The 24,164-nt window shown below is 39.4% G+C and overlaps 1 protein-coding gene across 1 annotated transcript in view; it reads right to left on the minus strand.

The window, feature by feature from the left end:
* Nucleotides 1-12,652: 12,652 nt before the first annotated feature.
* Nucleotides 12,653-24,164, minus strand: part of Lrch1 (leucine rich repeats and calponin homology domain containing 1) — a 194,031-nt gene continuing 182,519 nt past the window's right edge. The window contains exons 20-21 of the mRNA XM_048800552.1: nt 23,218-23,295; nt 12,653-16,208 (exon numbers count right to left, since the gene is read on the minus strand). Coding sequence (XP_048656509.1) covers nt 16,002-16,208; nt 23,218-23,295 — 285 coding nt within the window. The 3' untranslated portion in view covers nt 12,653-16,001. The remainder of the gene's footprint in view (nt 16,209-23,217; nt 23,296-24,164) is intronic.

The raw sequence follows: 24,164 nt of genomic DNA on the forward strand, positions 1-24,164 counted from the left end.
TTCTGGGAAAAAGGGGTGGTGGTCCAGCAGAACTGAGGATGAGTGCCAAAGTGGCTTTACTTCTAACGATGTCATTTTTATAAACAATTCATTCATGTGTATTTTGAGTTATAAAATATTAATTTTAAACATTGTTTAGTGAATATTGAAAATCAGAAAAAAATAAAAACAGTGCTTACACATCTTCACAATTCTTACTTTGTTTATACTTCTGAGAGTTTAAGTTTTGATTCAAAAAGACCTATTTTTTTTTTTTTCCTGAACTAGGGATTGAACTAAGGGGCACTTAACAACTAAGCCACATCCTCAGCCCTTTTTATTTTTTTTATTTTGAGACCGGGTCTCATTGAGTTGCTTAGGGCCTCACTAAATTGCTGGCTTTGAACTCACAATTCTGTTGCCTCAGCCTCCGGAGCTGCTGGGATTACAGGCATGTGCCACTGTGCTTGGCCAATAACACATTTTTTGATGGAATTTTTGCAGCTTACTCTGCCATAGTGAGACTTTCAAAAGAAAACCTGATAAGGGTCTTTCTATTTTATCATTCTAAGGCTGATTCCTTATCTGAAAATGGAGTAAATAAGAACCCCTACACCATGTCACTCGGAGCTGTGGAGCATAGCAAGACAAGATGCCCATGGCAAAGCACTTTCAGCTGTGTGGCTTCAGCTGAGCTACTGGGCTCCAGCTGAGGTGTGCCTTTCTTGGGGGGTGCAAAAGACCATGAAAGCTCTGTATTAGAGCTTCTGTGATAATTTTTATTTTATCCCCTTCTGTTAAAATTTATGTTCTTTATAATATACATAACATTGGTATGGTAATATACACAATTACAAGTAAAAATCCATATATTGTGGGTATGTGTGTCAAATATGAGACCCTACCCCTCCCCAAATTCATCTACCACAACTTTTTTTTTTTTTTTTCTACAATTATTTGAGCAAAATGGAAAAATCCTATAAGGTCCAACGTGAGTATCTGCTGGGCTCTGCCTGTACTATGCTGATGACAGAAAGACAATATTTTGCTCCAGTTGAACACAGTTTGTAAATTTCTCATCCTTTAGTAGCCACGGCCACCCCAGCAGAAAATGTCCTTTGGAGATGTAAAAGGAACACATGCCCTTGAATCTGGCCTACACCCAGGACTCCAATCCAAAGACACTGAATTTCCAACTTCAGAAGATGTCAGCCTTCTCTCTAGTGATAACCAGCAGTTTACTTTCTGATGACAGTATGTAAAGATAAAATCCTAAGCCTTCTTTTTGTGGATAATAAGGGCATACATAATCAGTCAATTAAATTAACATTTTAATCTCATTGGGTTTACTAGAACAAATTCAAAAAATGAGGCATGGAGGTGGGAACTGGGTGTGGCAAGAGACTTAATTTTTTTAATCCAATATATCATTTCTGGCACTCTGGTTTTGGAGAGAGAGAGTGTGTGTGTGTGTGTGTGTGTGTGTGTGTGTGTGTTTTCAAATTCTGCATGGAGAGTTGTAATACTGAGCACAGGTTGTTCAGGTGGTGAGTTGAAGGCAGACTGCTGTTTTAGTCATTGATGGCTGAGTAGGCTTATTAGAATAAAATGTACATTTAGGTCCCTTCTGAAATCATTTCTGTAAAAACATTGCCACCCAGTGTTTCAACTAGGTGAAGCACAGTTGACCATGAACTCTTGAAAATAGTTTTCCAGAGTGAATAGCCACAGCTCAGTCCCTTAGCTATACAGATGTCCCTGTCTTGCTTACAATAGACCTTTGGGAGCCACTTCAGATCCAAACTGTGTCACTAGATTAGGTCTGTTACAATATCTTTATGCTGGTTTTAATCAGGATGATAATTTATGATGGGTTTAATCAGGATGTTAACTCCAGTATAAATTGACCATCGATGGTCAAATATGGCCTGACAGACTATAGAATACTTCTTGCTTTAAATAGTGTAACCCAGCCCATAACTGACCACATAGGACAGAAAGGCTGTCATCCCAGATGTTAGAATGCTCCTTTGATTTTAAGTATGAATTCCAAAATCATCCTTCTGAGATCCCAGCTTTACACAGTTGTTCTGACTTTGCTTATCACAAAAAGTCAAGGCTAAGGATTTGTCACAACTTGATCCTTCCCTCAGTCTTTCTGCTGCAGTCCTATCCACTCACCCATCAAGAAACGATCTCCAGCACTTTCAAAGCAACCTCAGACAGCCGCCTCTCCTCAGAGTCCCACCTGGAGAAACCATGTCCCATGCCTCACCATGGAGGAAACAGGTCACTTTTAGGTCAGGATCTGCCCTATGCTCCGCCACCCCAAGAGCTCAGGGTTTGTCAGGAATGTATCAGATGCCAGATCCCCGTGTCCAAAATTCCAAGAAGCACATGCCAGGCTTTTTAGATAGTCTTTTTCATTCCCTGTATGGTGAAGTTATAGGTGATCTTCCCTAATTTACTTTTACCTTCCAAAGTTTATACATGATAAACATGTATCACTTTGATAAACAGGGAGAAAAATCCCCAAATGAAATAAGAAGAATAACAACAACAATAACAACACAAATAGCTTATTAAACTGGGAGAGAAAAAAAATGGCAGGGAAACTAGAGCCTTCTTCAGTAAATTCCTTTTTTCTTATTTTTTGCTCTAGTCTTGATCTGTCTTAGCATTTTAACCAGCCCAGATAGGCTCAGTATATCTGGTTTTATCACACAAAATATGCTTTCCTTTGTATCTCCAAATAGCTTATTGTTCAGTGCTTTTGATTTTTTTGAACACTGGAGACTTCAGTTAGGCCAGACCTGCTAGAAGACCTCTGTCTATCGAGAACACACATCTGACATAGCTGAGACCAAATCTCCTTGCTCTGTGACCCTGAAGGACTTGAACACTCTGAGACTCAGCTTCTCTGTATTAGTTTGCATTCCTCATTGGAAGTGATAAGGCCCAACTGAAATAGATTTTAAGCAAAAAGTCACAGCCCCTTAGAAGTCCTCATGGGAAGGAAGTTTGAGTACCTGAACTTCAGAAATACAGAGCTCTGTTCTTATTGGACCCAGGAGTGCAAACACCAGGGAATTCTTTGCTGTGTCTTATCCCTGCTTCTCTTTGCCCATCAGTTTTCTCCTCTAGGTCTTTTCTAGGCTTTATGTCTTCTATCTTCAATTATCAGGAAATGAAAGAAAATCCTGGGTGTCTTAGTTCATTCCATGCTGACATACAGAATACCTGAAATGGGGTAAATTATAATGAACAGAAATTTATTTGGCTCACAAGTTTCAGAAGCTGGAAACCCCATATGGAGGGAGAGGATCTGGTGAGGGCCTTCATGCAGCATCGTCCATGGGGGGAGTACAGGCCAGAGAGTGTGCTAGAGAGAAAGAGGGTGCTAAATTCATCCTTTTTAAGAAACCCATTCCTACAGTAATGAATCCACCCCCGCAGTAACAGCATAATCACATTTTAAAGGTCACACCTTGCAACACTCTTGCACTGGGGTTAAGTTTCCAACACATGAACCCTGGGGAAACATTCAAACAACAGCATTGTGGAGAGACTCGTTGGTAAATTGTAAAGTGGCTGCTCCTGAACCAATAAAGTATAGCCAGGTGCACTGCAGCATCACTATAAGGACCACAAAAGCCTCACCGTAGAAGCATGTGGCATGAGGTATCCATTCTAAACCTCTTCCTCACCTGGTTATGGTTAAGTTTTTGAACCAACATATATGGTTTTGTTAATTCTTCTAACTGGCTTTTCTTCAGTACCTACTTTATGCAAGCACTATTATAGACACTGGAGAATCTGCAGAGAACAAAGCAGATGGGCAGCCTTGCTCTACTGGGGCACAGTTCAGTTGCAACACCTGATTCACAGTAACCTCCTGCTAAACACTGGTGTGTGGATGAACAGAGTGGCTTAGAGTGGCTTCACTTGTGGTCCCCATGCACCACAAGAGCCAGTTTCTAATTTCTTTCCTTCATATCATCTCCAAAACCCAGACTTACCTGGAATGGATGTCTGCTATCTGACTTCCTGTGGAAGATGGAAGATTAGGAGTCACTACTGCCAGATCTATCAGTCTTGCCCGAGAACAGCTCCCAGTTACAGCTGTTGGCCAGGGCCTTCCCCAGCTGTCGCCAATACAATGAGATCAACTGTTGGTCCTGATGCTCACTTGCCCCAGGCAGGCCCCCTGCAGGGCACATACCCTGCTACCATCCCTCCCTTCGCCTTTACAGAGTTCTCAGTTCTCCAGTCTACTGAAGCATGTGTGTCCATGAAGCACCAGACTTCTGTAAGGTGCAGACGGATGACTAAAATGGTGGAGCTTGGCAAAGCAGCAGCATCTCAAATCAGAACATCGTGACCCAGGAATAGATTTTTCTCAACTTAGTAGATGCAGATCTTAAAACAAGAGGCCCTGACACTGGTCTGTGTTGTCCTCACTCAGGCTAATGGTCCTGGGCCCTGCGTGTTATATGTGGGATGGGAAGAGAAGATGGAAACCACCTGCTACTGTTTCCACTTGACATTCCCACAGCAGCTGTTCTTTGACCAAAGTTATACTGGACCTTTAGGGAAAACAACACTAGCCCAGATCTAGCAGAGAAGTGGCCACTTCACTCTGGGGGTCCAATTCCACAGGAGGCAGTGGAAATGGGAGAACCTGATCCTGTGGTTTTTACATAGGCTAAGGAACCAGGGTGTGCTTAGAGATGCCTCAGGAGCCACGATCCAGGACTCCGATGTGTCATAACTATATATTTTCTGATAAACTATGTATAAATAGCTACCAACGTCTTATTTTTGATATTTTGGGGGATTACACTGATAGTTATGTATATATTTTATGCACTGATATAACTATTTTCTGATTCCCCAGAGCTTATATACATATATACAATATGTCGACATATATGCACACACATATGAATTCACAATATATATGATTGCTACAATCTGTTTTGTCAATGATTTTTTTTTTTTTGTATGTGACAACAGCCGACCTTTGCACCAGACAGGTAAGTCAATCAGAAGAATGGTTCACACAGATTCAAAGTTTTAATGGCTGTTAAATAATAAAAGGAGGGAATGTGCACTATATACACTGTCTACTTTCAGTACTGTGAGCTGGTCATGCACATTTTATTGCACATATAAACAGTATACAAGGATCTTGTAGACATCTTAGCTATACAAGAACTGGATCTAAAAGAAAAAAAAGCCATTTTACAAAACACTGAAGCCATTCTTATTATACAGCCAACTTCAAAAAATACTGAAAATTAATATCCAAAGAAATATTTTAATTTTGAAAAAAAAAACAATGATTACACAGAGCTTCACGTTGCCATATATACACGTACAAAAATACTTCAGGACCCTGCATTCTGAATGCCCGTGAAGGTGCAGCCGTCAAAATTCCTTTTTACATCATCAACCTTTGAATGTTGCTTAAATTGTATATGCTCTTTGTTCAAAATACCTTTCATCTTTACATCATTACACTATTTGACAAAACAGGTATTTGTGCAGTACAGGAAAATATTAAAATATATTTTAAGTTAGGTTAAAGTGCACAGTACATTTGATAGGTAATAATTGCTAGCTGCCAATCTAAATTTCATTGTTCAGAAACCTCCGCCCTCCCCCACGGAGGGCGGCCCTGGTGTTGGTTGATGTTGGTGTGTGTTCAACGCACACTGTCCTCTTGATGGCTTTTCTTTTGCATTCACCTTTATGTTTACAAATATGGCTACTGCTGCTCTAGAAACTTCCAATGACTTTCCACAGAGATTGAAAGTGCAGTCAGCATTCACAGAACTTTGAAAGACTGGTGACTGGGGTCACTGTCGCTGCAGCAGGAGTGCACATGTGTGTCACTGCATGACAGGTGGTTGTGACCTGTGAAGCCTTCTGTGAATCTCAGACTAACACAGATGGTCCCTTTCCTTGGGTGGTTCCTTTCATCCTGTTTTGTTCACACTTGCGTCCTCCCTGACCACACAGACTCACACACTCCACTTACTTGACCTCTTCGCCTGTCTTTGTGGTGCAGCTGCCCACAGACTCACTGACGACCCACGTGGCTTCTCAGGTTTTGCACCAGAGACCACAAATCTTGCAGAACTTTCCAGACTACTGTGAAAAACACGAACTATGTTATAAGAAACTGAGCACATCTACACCTCAGAATCATTTCTTTTAAAACTAGCAATTTTAAGAAGTGCTTATTTCCTGATCCAGGTCCTATGTGCCCTAAGTAATTTCTGATCACTCCATTGAAGCTTCCCTTAAAACTTTTTGGTTAGACAATCATCTTTTTTAATCACCTCCACTCTCCTAGACCATTTCCTCATTATCTACCTTTGGTGCTAGACTCTCCTTAATTACACAAATCACAGTGCAAAACTATACTTCAAGACCCATGATGCTAACACTTATGATTTTGTGTTAAAATGTGAATGTTTTGTGCATAGCAAAAGTAGTATGAATCCAAAAAAATAATTGTTCACATTTTATCTTCAAGTTTAATATGTCTTTTTTTTTTTAAATCCATCACAGCTATTTACAAATAACCTTGGGGTGCTCTCTTGATTTCAGTCAGTTCATTATATTGGGGGACAGAAGGGTTGCTGGAATGTAGGAAACTGAATGGAATGCAGAAATATAAATAAGACCAATGTTCCACAAACCAAAGTGTAACTAATGCCTCCCCAGAAAGAGTTTTTTTTTTTTTGTTACAGAAGCACCTGTTTTTTGCTTAATAATTTTTTTCTGAATCACATACACCAGAAAACATGATTGAGACCTAGATCTACTGCACACCAAAGAGGATAGAAAATAACTCAATATTTATAATATTAAAATAAAGTGTTTAACCACAAAAAAGCAGTAATAAAATAGTTTCCTAATTTACAATTTGCATCCAAAGGATGAATAACAACTCACTAATAAATAATATTTATATAAATATTTTGTTATGTCGAAAATAGTTTTTAAAAGGCAATGGTCTCAAGAAACTTCTTGAAAAATTTGGTGGTGAAAAACCTGATTGTATCCCCCTCCCCCCACCCCGCACTAAATCCATAACAAGTTTGGTTTTAATAAAACAGATGTGTCTTGCTGCAAAACAGCTGTGCTTGGCGTTCTGGTAACGGCAGTCGGTGAGCGTGGAAGGTGACGGAGGTGGAGAAAGGCAATGATGTGCTACTTAGTCCTCCACCAGCTCCCTCACTGGTTTCCAGATGATCACCTGTCAAGTCTTAATGGTGGAGGTCAGCTCTGAGAGGTAGGAAGTCCTCCCTGAGACTAAACCTTGTCAATGCAACTAGAGTTGGGGAACTGACAGGTGGCGAGTGGGGGAGAGGGTGGAAGAGGTGCCAGGAGCAGAGTCCAAGATCCCCATGGGAGAACAGTCCAAGCTGACCCTGAGGAGAAGACTTGGTCTCATGTGAACAGAGCCTTCGTGATGGTGACATCGAGTAATGCTTGCACGGTGATACCCACTTTGACCAGGCCTTTCTCTTCAAGGATGTGGTGGGGTAGACAGAGTTTCTCCTAAAAGGAAGAAGAACAAATTTTAGTTGACTGGACTCTAACTGGAAAATCCTGTGACATCACCCATGGAAGCTAAATTGTCATAGGCCTGTTGGATCACCTTGGTCTGGGCTCCTTCCCTGGCTGATAACCCAATGCAAAAGCCTTTTCTTTGTAGGGAACATCATGATTTGTCACATGTGAGAGTTGTTCCAGAAAAGTTCCTAAACCCTTGAAATCTGCCACAGATCTAAACATTTAAGAAACTTTTACATTAAATAGCTGAGCTACACTGAGTTGTTTGAAAAGCACACATCAACAATATAATGGCTTGTGTTCTTAGAAAGCAACATTGCCACTCACCTCTCACACATTTTAAAGGAACTCAAGTCCTCATTTATAAAGACAACACACTATTATACTGACCGGAAACCCTGACTTAATTCATTTTATGTCCTGTGATCTCTGGAATGTATGTTGGAGGACTGGCATCCTTTCTTCATGATTTCAGATGACATACACATTAGAAATTTTAACCACGGTCCTCAGTAGCCTCTTTTAAGGCTCTTTCATAAAACTGTCCAAGACATACTCCTCAATGAAAATACTCCATGAGGCGCTTCTTGAGTATGGAACTTGTCATGCTCCACAAAACAGTTTATAACATGATGAAATAATTTTGCATGTTTGTCCTTTGGTCCCAGTCTGACATCATATAAGGGAATCTCCCAGGGTGTGTCTCCTCAGCCAAGAAAAGACTCCAGTAAACTCTCTCTTATTCACCTGTGGTCTGTTCTCCACAATGGTCCCCGATTATTATTATTATTATTATTATTATTATTATTATGCACCGAGAATTGAACCCAGTGGTACTAAACCACTGAACTATATCCCTAACCCTGTTAAAAAATGTTATTTAGAGACAGGGTCTCACTGAGTTGCTTAGCGCCTCACTAAGTTGCTGAGGCTGGCTTTGAACTTGCGTTCATCTTGCTTCAGCCTCCCAAGCTGCTGGGATTATAGGCATGTACCACTGCACTTGGCTTCTTTCTTTATTTTTCAATTGGCAAATAAAAATTGTATATATTTACGGCACAACATAAATTTTGACACAAGTATACATTGTAGCATGTTATGAATCAAGCCAATTAAAAATCCATTCTCTCACATTTCTTTTTTCAGTAAGAAAACCAAAAATCTACTCTTAGCAATTTTTATTTTTACTTTTTTGTATTGCTGGGGATTAAACCCGGGATAGGCAAGCACTGCACAAATAACCTACAATGAAGCCCAGAGTTTCCGGGATGTATATATTATTAACTGTAATCACTATATTACACAATAAATCTCTCAAACTTCTTCCTGAGATTTTGTGACCTTTTACCAACATCTCCATGCTGGGCCTGTCCCCCAGCCGCTGGTAACCACTGTTCAACAATCAACTTCTGTGAGATCAGTGTTTTTAGATTAATCATGTGAGATCATGCCGTATTTGTCTTTCTCTGTCTAGTATATTTTGTTTAATATACAATACCCTAGGTTCATCCATGTGTCACAAAAGCCAAGAGTTCCTTTCTTGAAGTCTGAATGTACTGTGTCAAGGCGAGTCTAATTGGGACCTGCATCGGGCCCAGTAGAGTTGGTGCTTGGCATGAAGCCACATGCTCGGCAGAGGATCACATCCTTCTGCAGGACTCTCTCTTGAGGAAACAAGCCTTTCAGCTGCTGTCTCAATGCTGGATTCTCCATAAATTATCATCACAGATACAGACACGTTAGACTCAAAAAGGTCTTCAAAATGCTTATGGCATTCAAAGATGCCATAACATCTCCAATAACTTGTTCCACGGTCTCAACTGTCAGTTGAGTGGGTCCTGCGCTGTTTCTCAAATCTCTTATCCCCAGTCCCTATAGCTTCCCTAACTTGTGGTAAGTGCAGAACACCCCAGACTTGGACCTCAGGCCTTAAGAAATGGCCACATGTACCTGAGTGTCATGGTGCACGCCTAATCCCAGCTACTTAGAAGGCTGAGGCAGGATGATCATAGTTCCCAGGGTCAGCCTTGGGAACTTAACGAGACTGTTTTGAAATAAAATGAAAAGGGTCTGGGGATGTAGCTCAGTGACAAAGAGTCCCTAGGTTCAATTCCCAGCACACACACACACACACACACACACACACACAAAGAAAGAAAAGAAAAACAAATGGTCATATGTGATGGTATACACCTGTAATCCAAGCTACTTAGGAGGCTGAGGCAAAAGGATCACAAGTTTCAGGCCAACTGGGCAATATTCTATCTCAAAATAAGAGGGGCTGTGTAGCCTGGTGGAGAGGGCTGAGCATGCATGAGGCCCCAGTATCCCACGCCCAAAAAGAAAAACAGAAATGATCACATGTCCACATAGAGCAGCCAGTTCTTTAAAGCACAATTTTAACCGTGATTTCACAAAGTTCCCGGTGGATCAAAATAGCATGACAGTATATATTAGGGAACATGTGAGTTTATGCTGCTTGCCAATTTCATGACCAAATGTCCATGAGAAAAAAGGGTGGTGGTCGTGTCTGCTTTGTGAGTCATGAGCCAGGTTGGGATGAATGATGACAACTCCTTGTGGCATGGTGAGGGGACATCTGCAGCAACCTATCAATGCCAACCCTTTCCTGCCATCATCTGCCATGGGCTTGGGGGAAACTGCCTGAACTGGGGTGGTGGTGGGGTGGGAATAAGTCTTCACTTCATACCAAATGCTACAATCAATTCAAAATGAATGAAAAAGTTAAACTTTAAAAAAAAATACCCCCAAAAGATAAACATTTAATATTTTCTCTGACAAATGGATGGGGAAGGATTTTCTATGCTAATAAAGAAATACTTCTGTGAGATAAAAGTCACAAAGGAAAAGATGAAAATATTGATTATCTAAAAATTTAAAGCTTCCATGTGTCAAAAAGCCTGGGAAGGCTAATTGTATAATAAAGTGTTGAATATCTCATGCAATTTATGGAAAACTCTACTGAAAGGGAAAAAAGAGAACAGCTATATGTGTGTTGCTTTTGTACCAATGTAAGGTTGAAAAATTGTAAACTGAATCATTGCAAGTCTGGAACTATGGTACCCCTTGCATTGTTCCTGCCCTTCTGTTTTCATTCAGCCTCCTTAAAGATGCCCAGAGATAACCTCAGATCACTCTAATACCTAAAAAGACTAGCACAAGATAACAGAAATCTTCCCTTTTTTTTTTTAATTAAGGAAGGCATTTCTGGTTATTACATCATAGGAACAGGCTGAAGACTCATGGAATTTCCAACCCTGGTGCTGGGTGAAGGATGAACAGGGCAGCCCTGCCAGAGCTGGGAGATGAGGAGTGGTCCTGCCAGAGCATCTACCCCACCACATTCCCCCAAGTGCACTCAAAGGTTGGAACAGAGACAGACTGCTATAGAATTGGAATAGATGAAAAATGACACAGAAGAGAAGGGCCTCGAAGGTCCAGGAAGGTGTGGTCTTCCCTTCCAGAAGATCCTTGTACATAATGGACTTAGGCAGAAATAGTTGCACGTGTGCACTGACTTTACATAAACCGAAATTGCAGTGTTATGGGATCCTGGAGGTTTTGTTGGGAATGTGACAGTAGGTGCCTAAGATACCCACGGACTTCTTTGGTTGTGTGTTGTGTGTGTGTGTTTAAAGGCACAGCATAGGGTCATATAGTAATATCCTGCATAAAAATAACACTTCCGACTCTGAAGAACTAATGCTCCGTGTGACTTCTACACTATTAGACTCAATTAGGTTCACTCACATCTCTCATCCACTCCTCTTTGGTGCCACAGCAAACAGGGTTAGGAAAAGTAGGCAAGCAATGAAGACTAAATGCTAACTGTAAAGACTTCTTGGGTACCTCCATATGCCTAGCACCAAGTCTACAGATTTGCATTGGTCATTTCTTCATGAAAATCCTGCTAGGTAGGCATTAGTATCTCCATTTTACAGGTGAGAAATGGAGGAGAGTTCAAGGTAACCTTGCTTTCGTCACACAGCTGGGAAGTCCTGGATCTTAGAGCCAGGGTTCTTCTCACGACATCATGCTGTTTCCCATAAATTCTCAATCAACTCAGGATGTTCAGTCTTCAGTCATGATATAGGAGGAGGTCCCTCAGCCAAGTTCTTTGATGACAAGTCCCATCAACTACATCAAAGGGGACCAGGGAACCCTCAACTTAGGGAAAGGTGTCAGTTAGCTCTGCCACTCAGCTCCTGTGGCTTCTGTCCCTAGTGAAAGCTGGGGAGGAGGCTGGAAGGTGCAGTTTGACTTGCTGTCACGGCTGACTCTTCTCTCCCTGAAGGTTCTTATGCTCCCACAGAGCTGCACAAAATTCCAGGACAGCCTAAAATGATGTCATTCATTCTAGTCTGTTTCCTTTGGTTCAATATGTTTCTTAAATGTAAAGTTCTGGTACCAAATTATTTGAGCCTTAAAACTATCTGTATCTTATGTATGAAAGCTTCAAGATCCAATCCTATCACTGAGGGTCAGTTTCTTCCAATGTAAAATGACATGTCAACCTCTTACAGACAAGAGAATCTGTCACACCTTTCTTCCTTGATTCTCTCCTTCAGAGCAGGCTACCCTCTAGCCCTTCCTCTTCCTAGAATACCTGGTTCCCCGTACCCACCTACCCTTTTTCCGTCTTCCCTCCTCTTCCTGCTTCACTTGGCCATTCCTACACATCTTCTAAGTCTTAGTGAAGTGTCACTGACCCAAGGAGCCTGCATGGTCCCTAAGGCCCCATCAGGGGCAGGTGTCCTGTTCTGCATGTCTTTTACAGAATCTGGTACCTTTATCACCTGAATTCCTCTTTATTTTCTGGAGTCCATAAACTGTGACCTGAAGGCTAATCTAACTCATGGTCTGGTCTGCTTTTGTCAATATACTCTTACTGGCATACAGCTACACCTATTCTTTTTTGTATCATCTATGGTTGCATTTATGCCACAAAGGCTACCTAAGTGGTCCCAGCGGAGACCATATGCCCTGAAAAATCATGTGTTATCTGTTTCTTTCCAGAAAAAATGCTTGCCGACCCCCTGGTATAGACTGTAAGCTTTTTGAGAACCGGGCCATGGTTCATGGTCTTTTTTTTTTTTTAACCCCAGGGTCTCCCATGAGGCCTTGCATGAAGAGTGCTCATTCAATATTTGAGGAACGACTGAATGAACACAAGAATGAACAACGCTACTGTGAAAGCCAAGAAACTAGATGGACCCTGAGGATCTTAGAGAAGAACAAAGCACACATTCTGTATATCAAGTTGTTTATTGAAAATGACTTTTGAAAGCTGAAGCCTAATTTTAAAAACCAAATTTACTGAAATAAAATAATTTTAAAATATTTTTTCAGGGGCTGGGGATGTAGCTTAGTGGTGGAGTGTGTCCTTAGCATGTGTGAAGTTCTGAGTTCAATCCCAGATCCAAAACAAACAAACAAAAAAATCCCCAAAATATTTATATATAATCCATAATCCATAAAATCTACAAAATCCATAATCACTTTACCACTCTCAGGCTCCAGAAATTTTAATATGTCATCCCTATTTTTCCTCTTAGGTGAAATATTCTTTACCCTTACGACTTATTAGGGGATTGATGTGAATTTTAGAATAATCCAAGCTACCACACACTGAATTTAATTTAATTTTTTTTTTTTTTTTTTACAAACAATTAGTCTTGCGAGATCCATTGCCTCTACATATCTATTTTCTCTAATAAAATCCTACGCAAATGTCTTAGGAGCTCAGCAGAGTTCCTTCATTTCTTGAGTGGGAAAATAAGTGCATATGAATCAGAAGTCCATAAATAAAAGGAACTGGGCTGGGGTTATGGCTCAGTGGTAGAGCACTTGCCTAGCACATGTGAAGCACTGAGTTTGATTCTTAGCACCATATATAAATGAATAAATAAAATAATGATCCATCAATAATTAAAAAACATTTTTTTGAAATAAAATAAAATAAAAGGAACTATTAGAAATTGTTAGTTGTCACAGATTTTGAAAATCCTGACACTGGATAGGGGGAATTGGAGACAGAACACAAATGGCCATTTCAAAAAGAAAGTGTGAATAAATAGCTGCCTCTCTTTATCACGTATTAGAAGGGAGTACTGAAAACAGTGTTTCTTGTGAGAAGATGGAGATTTAGAGAAGAAGTCACACAGCTGAATCTCCGACCCCCTCTCAGGTACTAGGGAGGTCAGCCAGGTATCCCCACTACATCCCCAGGTATCCCAAATAGAAATCAATGGCTTGGTAATGGGAAAATAAGTTCACTCAAAATTTGCTTAAAGGGCTGAATTAATTTTTAGCTAGCATACTACTTAATGGAAAAGCATCATCCAACAAATCCCAAGAAGTGTACTGTGTTCAGGTACAGGTAATGACATGAAAAATGGAGGTATGTCCAAAGAATCCTTTGGATGTCAGGACTGAAATACAAACATAGCTAGAGAACTATGTCAATTCAACACTGAAAACAAAAATCTACTTGCATAGAATAGTTCTACTTAGTTTTTATTGATAGTAATTTTGTTTTCAGGTAACAACCCTATAAGTTTTCTCTTTTCCCCTTTTCCTCCCATAAAGAAGGGGGGAAATACCCAACAGTGGCGACCATTAAAGGGAAGCAAGCCTTACTGCACAGCAAAGCCAGATGAAAACACTGAGACCTACTCTGGGTGCATGTGAAAAACTTATCAGTTGGCCAATAAAAACTTGGAATAATCATCCAAAATGTGTTTATTAAGCAATTTATGGCTCAGGGTGCTCATCAGACATTGTACAAAGGGATTTTATTGTTACAGATCGAAGAGTACAAGATAGCACCAAAGGCAAGTCAGTACATCTGAGAGTTATAGAGACACAACTGAGGTTAGATAACTTTCACATACCCTGTATTTTACCAATCAACACAAAGTCAGGAGAGGAAATCTCAGGCAACTCAAGATATTGTCATGTAAAGAATGTTTCCTGTTAAAATAAACTGATCTGATTTAGCAGCAAGGAATCTTTATAAATATATTCTTTTAACTCTGTGGGTTTTTTCATAATCTCAACTTCCCTGGATTCATGAAAATGTTCAGAAAAATAAGATCATCTTCTTAGTAGTCATGTCTGGGGACGGTCTGCATCAGAGAAATTTATCTATCACCTTTTCAATCCAAGAAATAGCATTTGGCAAACAGGATGTAAAATGAAACAGAGAGAAACCAGCTTGGCCTTGGAGCAGGGCCTTCTTATTTTCTAAAAAGACATCCGAGAATCCAGGAACATCTTGGCCTAGATAAGAGTCAACTTGTTGAGTCAACTTGTTTTTTTTTTTTTTGTCTTTTTAATTATGAACTCGTCATACTGCTTCAAAAGCAGAGATGGCTGATATGTGGTCCTTTAAGTTAATTTAAAAATAAAACAGTGTGCTTGCTAACCACAGGAAATTAGAGGTTAAATGGAAATTTCAAGCAATTAGAGAAACTACATTCTTCTAAAGTAAGAGCAATCTTATTATTGTCTCCTGCCATAGTAACCCAAGTCCCAGGACCAAGAATGTTCCATGACTCATGGTTTTATTTGAAAATGAATACAGTCAAATCCATCACATTCTGGACCTGAAATTATTATGTGATGTGGCAGAAAAGCAAAATGATCCATGACTTTGTGCAAAAATAGAAATCCCTCTGCAAAATGCTTTTCTTGGAACTTGAGAGCAGACCTAACAAGGAATAAGTAAAATTGGTGTGTAAACGAATCCTCCAGGTGGCGCCATCACAGGAAGAGACTTCCTTAGAGCACCGCTGCCTGGGCAGAGAGTTTGCTCAGGGTGCAAGTTAGCACCAGGCCTCCTCAGGGTCCCTCACAGCCCCCTTTGCAGGAAACAGGAAGGAATCCAACTGGATGGCCCTCAAAGCAGTCATCCTCCAGATGGTAGTTTTCAGCTTGGTCAACAGTGGTATTATTAAAGATTTTTATAGAGCAAATTAGGCCAAAATGTTGGTTTTCTGTCTCTTCTGCAAGGTGACCCCTCTACAGTTCAATTGTCCAATCCTGAATTAGGATTGGAGTTAAATGGCAATAATTCCATATAGCAAACCCCATCTGTTCCTGTCCTGGAGCCCTCTCCCTGCTACCCAGCACAGCAGAAGCTCACCGCCGCTGTCATCATGTGGACGGGGGAACATGAGGTATGGACACGCTTTGCTGTCCCTGTTGGGTTTCAGTAAGTGAGAGACATTACTGAGTGGGAACTGTATTCTACAGAGTTTGTGCTTCTGGAAAAAAACTGATTTGCAAATGTTCAGAGATTACTGAAGAGAGGGCAAGGATGGAAGTTTGCAAGACAAAGGCTCAAATGGAGGAAGGAGCCTGGAATGGATCAGGGGCCAGAGCAGAGCATTTGGAGGCACATGCAGACGTTACGCGGATAGAGCATTCCAGCAGTAAGTGATATAGACCAGCACTATAAAGAGAACATGGACAAGACAGAAGCCTATAAGGTCCCTGGAGCGGAGGGCAGAGGTTGGTTGTGGGGGTTTCTCCCCGAGTGCCAGCAGAGTGTCAACAGTCTTTCGAATGTGACGAAAATCCAACTGCAGGATGTCATACGGAGAGCAGAGGTCAGCCTATTCCGAGGGCAGCCAGTAGAACAGAAAGAGACAGTGCATACAATTAAAAATACACAGAAGAACAGCTGGAAAGAAGCACACATTTTTGGTTACTAGCAAATGGCAGGAGTAAATCCTTATTTCAAGCAGGTCAAACCTTTTCTACCATCTAAGATTTTTAATCCATTATAAAAGGAAAGTAGAATACCCAACATGCCTTATGAAAACAGGAAAAAGAATCCTTCACCTACAATCTCATTTATTCACCATTCTGGCTTCAAACAGTTTTAAGATTCAAGTGGGATACATGTGCTCACCAATGGCCTAAAAATAAGAGCTTGGGACATTAAGGACTTAGCCTTACTAAAAAGTAAATAATATGAACTTTAAAGTTCTCTTTCATCCTCAAATGCATCTTTATGCTAGTCTATGGGAACTGTTTCTCTCTGAAAGTTAACACACCCCTTTAATTTTGTTTTAGGACTACTCATAAAGTCTGGAAAAATAGTTCAAAATGTGTCCTACATGTGACAAAAGGTGCATTAAATTGCACATTTTTGCAAATAACACATTAAACAAAAATCTAAAGGAAGCTTCTGGGATGCGCAGTTAGAATGACAGTACAACCCCAGGTAAGGTCATTACTAAATTCCTTCATCACTACTCAGGTATGGTGGGAGGAGAGGCCTCCATATTTCACCTACTCAACAGTCAACCAACTGTGACAGGAAGCAGATACCCACTGCACCAACTCAGTGCAAAAATGAGACACTCAGTCTTCTGAGTTGACCCCCTGGCGGCCTAATGCTGTCAGGAAGCAGAATTTTCTGATATGCTGAATTCCTACACATGAATTTTAAGCTACAGAACTTAACTGATAACAGAGAGAAAGACAATTTGTGGTTTTGTTGCAAATTAAACAAGGATTGAAAATATGTGTGCTATATCTCCTAAAGGCAATTTTACTTCCACATTAGGCAAAGCATTGAAAAAATATATAGTATATTTATATATTTTTTTACATACTTCACATTAACATTGCCCTTTTATTTTAGCTTCCTTGCTAAGAGGATATAAATCACAGAGCAGCTGAAAACTGAGTCTAAGTTAAAGGTTTTGTCTTGCTTGCATCTTCTGAAGTTAGCTTGTCCTCACATAAACAGAAATAATATCAGGTGGGTTGAAAAAAAATGTTCAGTTTTATTTAATTTACAAAGACAAATATACTCTTAAAGGATTTTTAAGATTAGAAATTCATATTCTAGCTATTCAGATCATGCATATTTCCTCAGAGGATCTGGAGGAACCAGGCTTCTACCATTAAGAGTTTTCTCAAGAACTAGAACAGCTACAATACGCCAGACTACACTGGTGCTGGGCAGATTCTGGTCGAGGATTAACAGATGGGGAAACGTCTAAAGAGAAATTATCTACTGCAGTGAGAATTTTGCATTGCAATGCTGTGCTTGACCAGGGAGATCCCAGCAAAGCAGACATGTGATTTTTTTTCACACAAAAGTTGGTGTTTCCGTGTTAACAGCAAAGCCTTCTATCTCCAGCAAGTACTTCAGTCCATTTCCCAGAACTCTATGGGGCACGCACGTCTGGTCGGCATCTCAACAGCCACCATCAAAGAACTGGTGTCCGACACCTGTGCAGTTCCCAGGTGCCCATTCAGAAGTGCAGTCCATACAAAGGAAGGAAGCACACAACACTCCTCTTATCCAGGAAGCAGTATCATTATGTCACAGAGGCTGGGCTTCATTCAAGTGGGTGAGGCCTAGATCCAAAGCCTCTGGGTGGTTTAAATTAAACCACGACATCCAAAGAAAAACAAAAGGGTCTAAGCCCATCTGGTAGGGAAAATCTGAACCGTCACAAGCACCATGTAGAGTGTGGCTGCTGTGGCCACCTGAGAACCATCAGGTTCCACCCACATCTCAGAGCCAACAGCAGCCAGCTCTAGCCCCTGCCAGGAGCCCAGGAAGCCAATCAGGGCTGACATTTCCAAGGGAACTTAGAATGTTCTGATTGTTGTGCTTGCCAAAATTTAGCCCCAATGAGCAGGTCTTAGGGATGATATTTCTGAAAAGTGAAATAGGAAAAAACTAAAACCCAAGGAAATTTAAAGAGGTAAAACCTCACCATGTGTTTACAGAATATCTGTAATGTTTGAAGTGTTTGAAAAACACAGTCAATTCTCTCAAGCACCCCTAGAGGCAAGTGTGGGGATGTACATTTCAATTCCAGTAAGCAACAATCACAATCAGCAGAGGTTAAATGATCTGGTTACAGTGAACACAAGGACATGACTGAGATCGGCTCAGATTCCCTACATGCTATGGACAGAAACAGAAATGTAGACAGATCTGTCAAAGGGTTTAATTTTCATAGATGTTCTGGGTGTCACATAGTCTAAATTCTAAAAGCTAACTATATGCAAACAGAAGTTTTATTTAACACTTTGAAATATATTTAATTTAAATATATTTCTAAAACTCACTATGTTTATAAAAGTATTTTTAATCTAAAATATCGTGGCACAGGAATGTTGACGGTCATTCCAAAAAAGTCCAAATTCACAGACATGTGTAATGTGGCCAGGAAGGAAGAGAATATAGAGGATTTCCAGTAACTGCCAATTTTATGAACTTAGAGGTAACACTAATTATTAATTAGTAACTAGTTTATCTCAAAACGTAATTAAAAACTTTTCAAAGGTGCTATTTCTAAAATGATTTATTCTCAACCATGCACATATGAAAGACCATCAAACCATTAGCCAGAGGTGACCAGCAGGCATATCTCCCAGGGAAAGGATGCTTATGTAAACAGCAGCACAGACTACCTAAAAATGAAGCACTGATTTTACAAGCTATAGATGGGATCTTTTAAAAAATGAATTTACACACTAGTGTAATAATAAACCTGTCAGTCTATATCTCTGGTTATTCAACCTCAGAATTAACCAATATAAATGCAACACTGAAATAGATATTACAATAAGAATCCCACTCTCCCTCCCCCAAAACTGTGTGGGTTATGATTTAAAATGATACAAAAGTCATTGATTTAGGGGAAGGGAAGGAGAGATACAAGGCTCAAGAATGAAACGAAACGTATTTCTCCTTGAGATGAAAGCAAATAAACAAAAAAATAATGGCTTCAATTCATATACCGTCTTTGAATCACAAAAAAAATGTGACCAGTTACATAATGTAAGTGACCTAACCCTCACAATAGGTGTGTAACAGAAAAGCTACCACTATTACTTTCAGATCTAAAATCTCACTATAAAGCACAACAAAAGTAAAAAGAAGAAAAACTCAGCTATAATTCCACTTACATTGAAACCATCATTGTTAGCCTCTGAACTATGTTAAGCTTTTAGTTTTAACTCCATTTGGCTGGTGCAGAAGCTGAGGGACACCAATGACCTGTGCTTGTGGACATGGGATGAAAACATCCTCCTATAGACCTAAAAGGACCCTGGGCTGCCCATATAGGCAGGAAGGGGCCAGTGGCTATCGAGATGTCTGCCACCCACCTCAGATGAGTCCCTGTGTGCTTTCTCTCTGCAGATACAACGGAGATGAAGGGCCAGGCAGTTAGAAACCAAGTACATTTCTACTTCAAGTCCCCTCATCTAAAGATGAAGGGTAAGTCTGTTCAACTAAGGACCTTACTCCTTACAGAGTTCTGAGATCAAGGATACTTATTTAAAATTGAGTAGATCAATTTCCCTGGTGAACCAAACATCTATTCTTTAATAATTTTAAGGCTTCATAAATTAAAGAGATTTCTTTCTCCCAGAGAGAACATTAATGAGAGCTCTAAAACAACCCTGAGTTTGGATCCATTTGGAAACCATGAATCTGACACAAAGGTCAGAAGCCAGCTACAACCAAACTGACTCAGAAATGGAAAAAGAAACTCAGCAGATTCATAAATGGCCCCATGAGCCCAAGGCCTAACTAGACTCAGATTCACAGGTGATACATAACTTTCTCCTGAAGGATTCAGAAGCCCAACTAAGGCCTGTCCTCCAGACCAAGTTGATGCTAGCGCAGAGATCAAGGACAGCTGCGTGATCTGACCATCTGGCCTCAGTACCACAAAGGATACAGATGCTGCTAACACTGCCTACAAGTCTGCATGGAGCCAATGAAAGAAGCCATGTTTACTGAAAATCAGTTCAGACACTCTACTATAAAAACTGGGTTTAAAATTCCACCTAAGGACAGTCTTGAACACTGCCCTATACTATTTATCCAGTAAATTTAGGTACTATCCAGATCATCCTGCATAAATACACTTCCTGGATACTCAACAAACCACAAGCTGCTACATCATATATGGCTATTTCATGAACCCCGGGGAGAAGAGCTGGGATTGTGCTCGTAGGGACTTCTAAAAAAAAAAAAAAAAAGAACTATAATGATAGGAACAAATGACTTCATATGTAATTGTTTAACTAAATCTGCTCAGCTACTGTTTTCCACTCATGTGCTCCTGATAGACCATATGAGCTACTCACCCTAACTTCAGTTTGTAGTTTTAAATGGTGGTTCTATTAAAAATAGACTTAGAGTACAGCTGTGAAGTCTCAGTCTTTATGACTTATCACTGTCAACTAGGTAGTTAGCTTATAAAATGCAGAACTCAAGATCTCTGGGGTATGAGTGTATGTATAAGCTATGGATAAAGAAAGTAAAGTTTGCAGAGTAGAGATAATTAACTGTGTTAAAAACTGAAAATTAATGAATATATATAAACTTTTTACCTAGGAATTAAGTTTGATTGAAGGCAAAAAAGTAATAATGCAGGTCCTCTGTGACTTTTCCGTACCAATCTTTCAAAATGCCTAATTATAGATGGAATGTTTCTGCAAGTGTTCTTATGATAACACTCTTTTTAGTGTAAATCATCAGTTGTAGGGAGCCACATGTACATTCAAACATTGACACTCTTTAAGAAGTAAAAGGAACATATGTGTCTGAGAGGGAGGGAGCCATTGGACCCCACAATTTACTGCAATAGCCCTAAATGGAAACATGTCCTTATGCATTCTGTGAGATGAAAACATGCTGTTTTGAGTATAGAACAAGACTTTCCAATTGTCTTCCATTTGGGAATTTCTGGTTTTCCACTAGAATAATTCTTTCTTGTTTTAACATTCTTACTAAAGAATTTTAATTGGCCACTAGCTTTTTCTAGTAGCAATGACCTTAAAAGAACTCTAAGGCACCGTAAAATGCTGTTGCATCATCCATTAGGATGGAAATAAATGTGTATACACACACACACAAACACACACACAAACAACACACACATATATACTCACACAGTAGACTTGAAAAACACCTGAAACCTTAAGAATAATTTTTTAAAAATTCCAAGTGATATACTTCTTACTAAGCATAGTTAATTGGAACATCAGCAAAAAAGGTAATTCCATTCCTCTATCTTAACCTGCTTTGGAATTATGCGTTACCTATTAGTGTTAGGAGCACTATGCTAGGGGCATAAATCAGAAACTGTAATAAATCTTGCTCTGCATTTTTATGGTAATTTTATTTACTTTTTCCTACTTGAAAAGGAAATTGTAATCACCAGCTTACTCTAGAGAAATGGGTAAGGACATCCCCATTTCATTTTGTATCACTGCAAGCCAAAAACAAAAACCTGCACTGATGAGTTTTAAATCATCCCAGGGGGCTAAGGCCATAACTCCTCAGTGCTTTCTAGTCCAGACACGAATAATCTGTCATCTGGAACTTGGCATGGGAGTTTTGATTCAAGCAAGGAAATCTTACCAGGCCAAGAAAAAATTAAATTATTAGTAAATGTATGCAAGAATTTTCACAAATAGTCAAAGTCAAAGATGTATATGTAATATTAAAATGCACATATACAACACAGACACAGACTCACACTATTGGAAGTGGAAAGCAGAACTGATCACAAAGACATCTGGTCTATTAGATAAAAGTTATATTCTTTTATAAAATGAATTTATAAGTCTCTTAATTGATACAGCTCCCAGTTAAGGATTATGCTTTCATAATGCTCTCCTTTTCCTCAAGAAAGATTAGAAGCCTCTTGCCAACCCCACACCATCTCTTAATCTACTAAATTAAAACAAGAAGGGGATATTAAAAAAAAGACACAACAAGGGGAAGAAAAGAGGCCAGAAGGGTAGGATCACTTTGGTCAATTCCAATAACTCCTACCGCTGAGTAGAACTACTGAATATTAATTCTTTCACATGTTCAAAAACAGTATCTCATGACAAGATTTTTAAGTTGCTCTATGCTGGAGTTTTAGGAAAAACAGAAGAAATCATAGGAAATAAAATTGCTATCCATTTCCATTTATTACAGTGATGGCTACAGAGGATTACCAACTGGTCCTAGAGCAGACCACAGGAGGAAAGGTAAATGCAAACAGTTCATAAACCATAAAGCAACACCCAAGCATTGTTATTATTATCCTTAATAATAACAATGATTATCATATTTTCAGTGTTCAGTATTTGATTCACATACTCAAAATGCAACTACAGGGAATGAAAACCAACAGTTACTAGGGCTACTATAGGTCTCTTCTTTAGAGCTCTGAATAAGGAAACCATCAGCTTCAAAGTTCTATGGAACTTGCTCTTTATAGCCTCAGCAACTTCTGTTCTCAGGCTAGAGAATCTACTGATTCTCATTTATCTAGCTGATTAATTTTTTTTCCAGCTCGGAATTTCACATTTATTTCAAAACCTTAAAGAAATTATTATCCCTTTTCCCTCAGCATTGAACATACTCTATAAAGCCATATTAATATCACTGCTCATGTCCCCCAAGAAATAGAACAATTTAAATTAAAATTTTATATAACAAACCCCAAGATTATTCCTTGAGAAAGGTTGAGACTAAAAAAGAATGTGCAAAGCTTTACATACACTAAATGGTTCTAGCACATACATGAAATAAAATTTTTACTAAGACATGGTTATTTGAACAAAGTCTGATGTTACCTCTGGTACTCCCAGTTTTCGGCATGCTTCCAAAAAGTTTTCCACATTTCTTCTGCATTTGGCCATGCTAAGTTTGGGCTATAAGTACAAATACACAGAAATACCATATTATTAAAATAAAAACATTACTGAGAAACATCCTTCTAAAGATAAAATTTGTTAATAGTTTGGGCTGTATTCTTGAAGACATTGTGTGTGTGTATGCTTACAGATGTATACTCATATAAGTATGGATATGGATATATAAGATGTATATATACCAAGATGCATGCAAAGTTTTCTGCATACAGATACATACATACATGTGTATGTGCATGCACACACCACACACACACTCCTACACACACTTTTTATGGGAACATATTGCTGTGTAACCTGCTTTATTTCACTCAACTATATACCTTACACATCACCTTTCTGAATCAACAAACATTTCTATAGGAAAGGTTTAATTCATTAGGTTAAGTAATTGCCTCAGCAAAGTGACAGATTTAATCAGAAAGATGTAATGAGGTAATCAGCACCAAAAATAGAGGGTGTTTAGGATTTAACCCAAAGCATCTCGCCACTGAGTTGACTTCTGTTATAGATGACTTTGAAAGTGTGGGATGGATAATAGGTTCACTTGATTCATATGCTCTAATTTTTGCATGGAAAATTTTAAACTCTTTCCTGATAAATTTTAATATTCCCCTATTAGTTTCCTTAAGAGAGAAGCAAGAAGCATGACTGATCCCAACAGTCCCGTATAGAATGATTTACAAAGACTACCCTTATCCTGTTAATAGTGAGAGTGAAGTACATCTTACAGGGACTCAAGCCAATCATCATTGAAGTCTAAACCTGTGCAGCATTTATTAAATAAAAGAAAATGATAGGGTATCCCTCATTCTCCTCTACCTACAAAGAAGAAAGCAAGCATGTTGCCCCCTTCCCTTCTGGAAGGC

Source organism: Marmota marmota, unplaced genomic scaffold (genome assembly GCF_001458135.2).
Source record: "Marmota marmota marmota unplaced genomic scaffold, marMar, whole genome shotgun sequence".
NCBI classification, from domain to species: domain Eukaryota; kingdom Metazoa; phylum Chordata; class Mammalia; order Rodentia; family Sciuridae; genus Marmota; species Marmota marmota.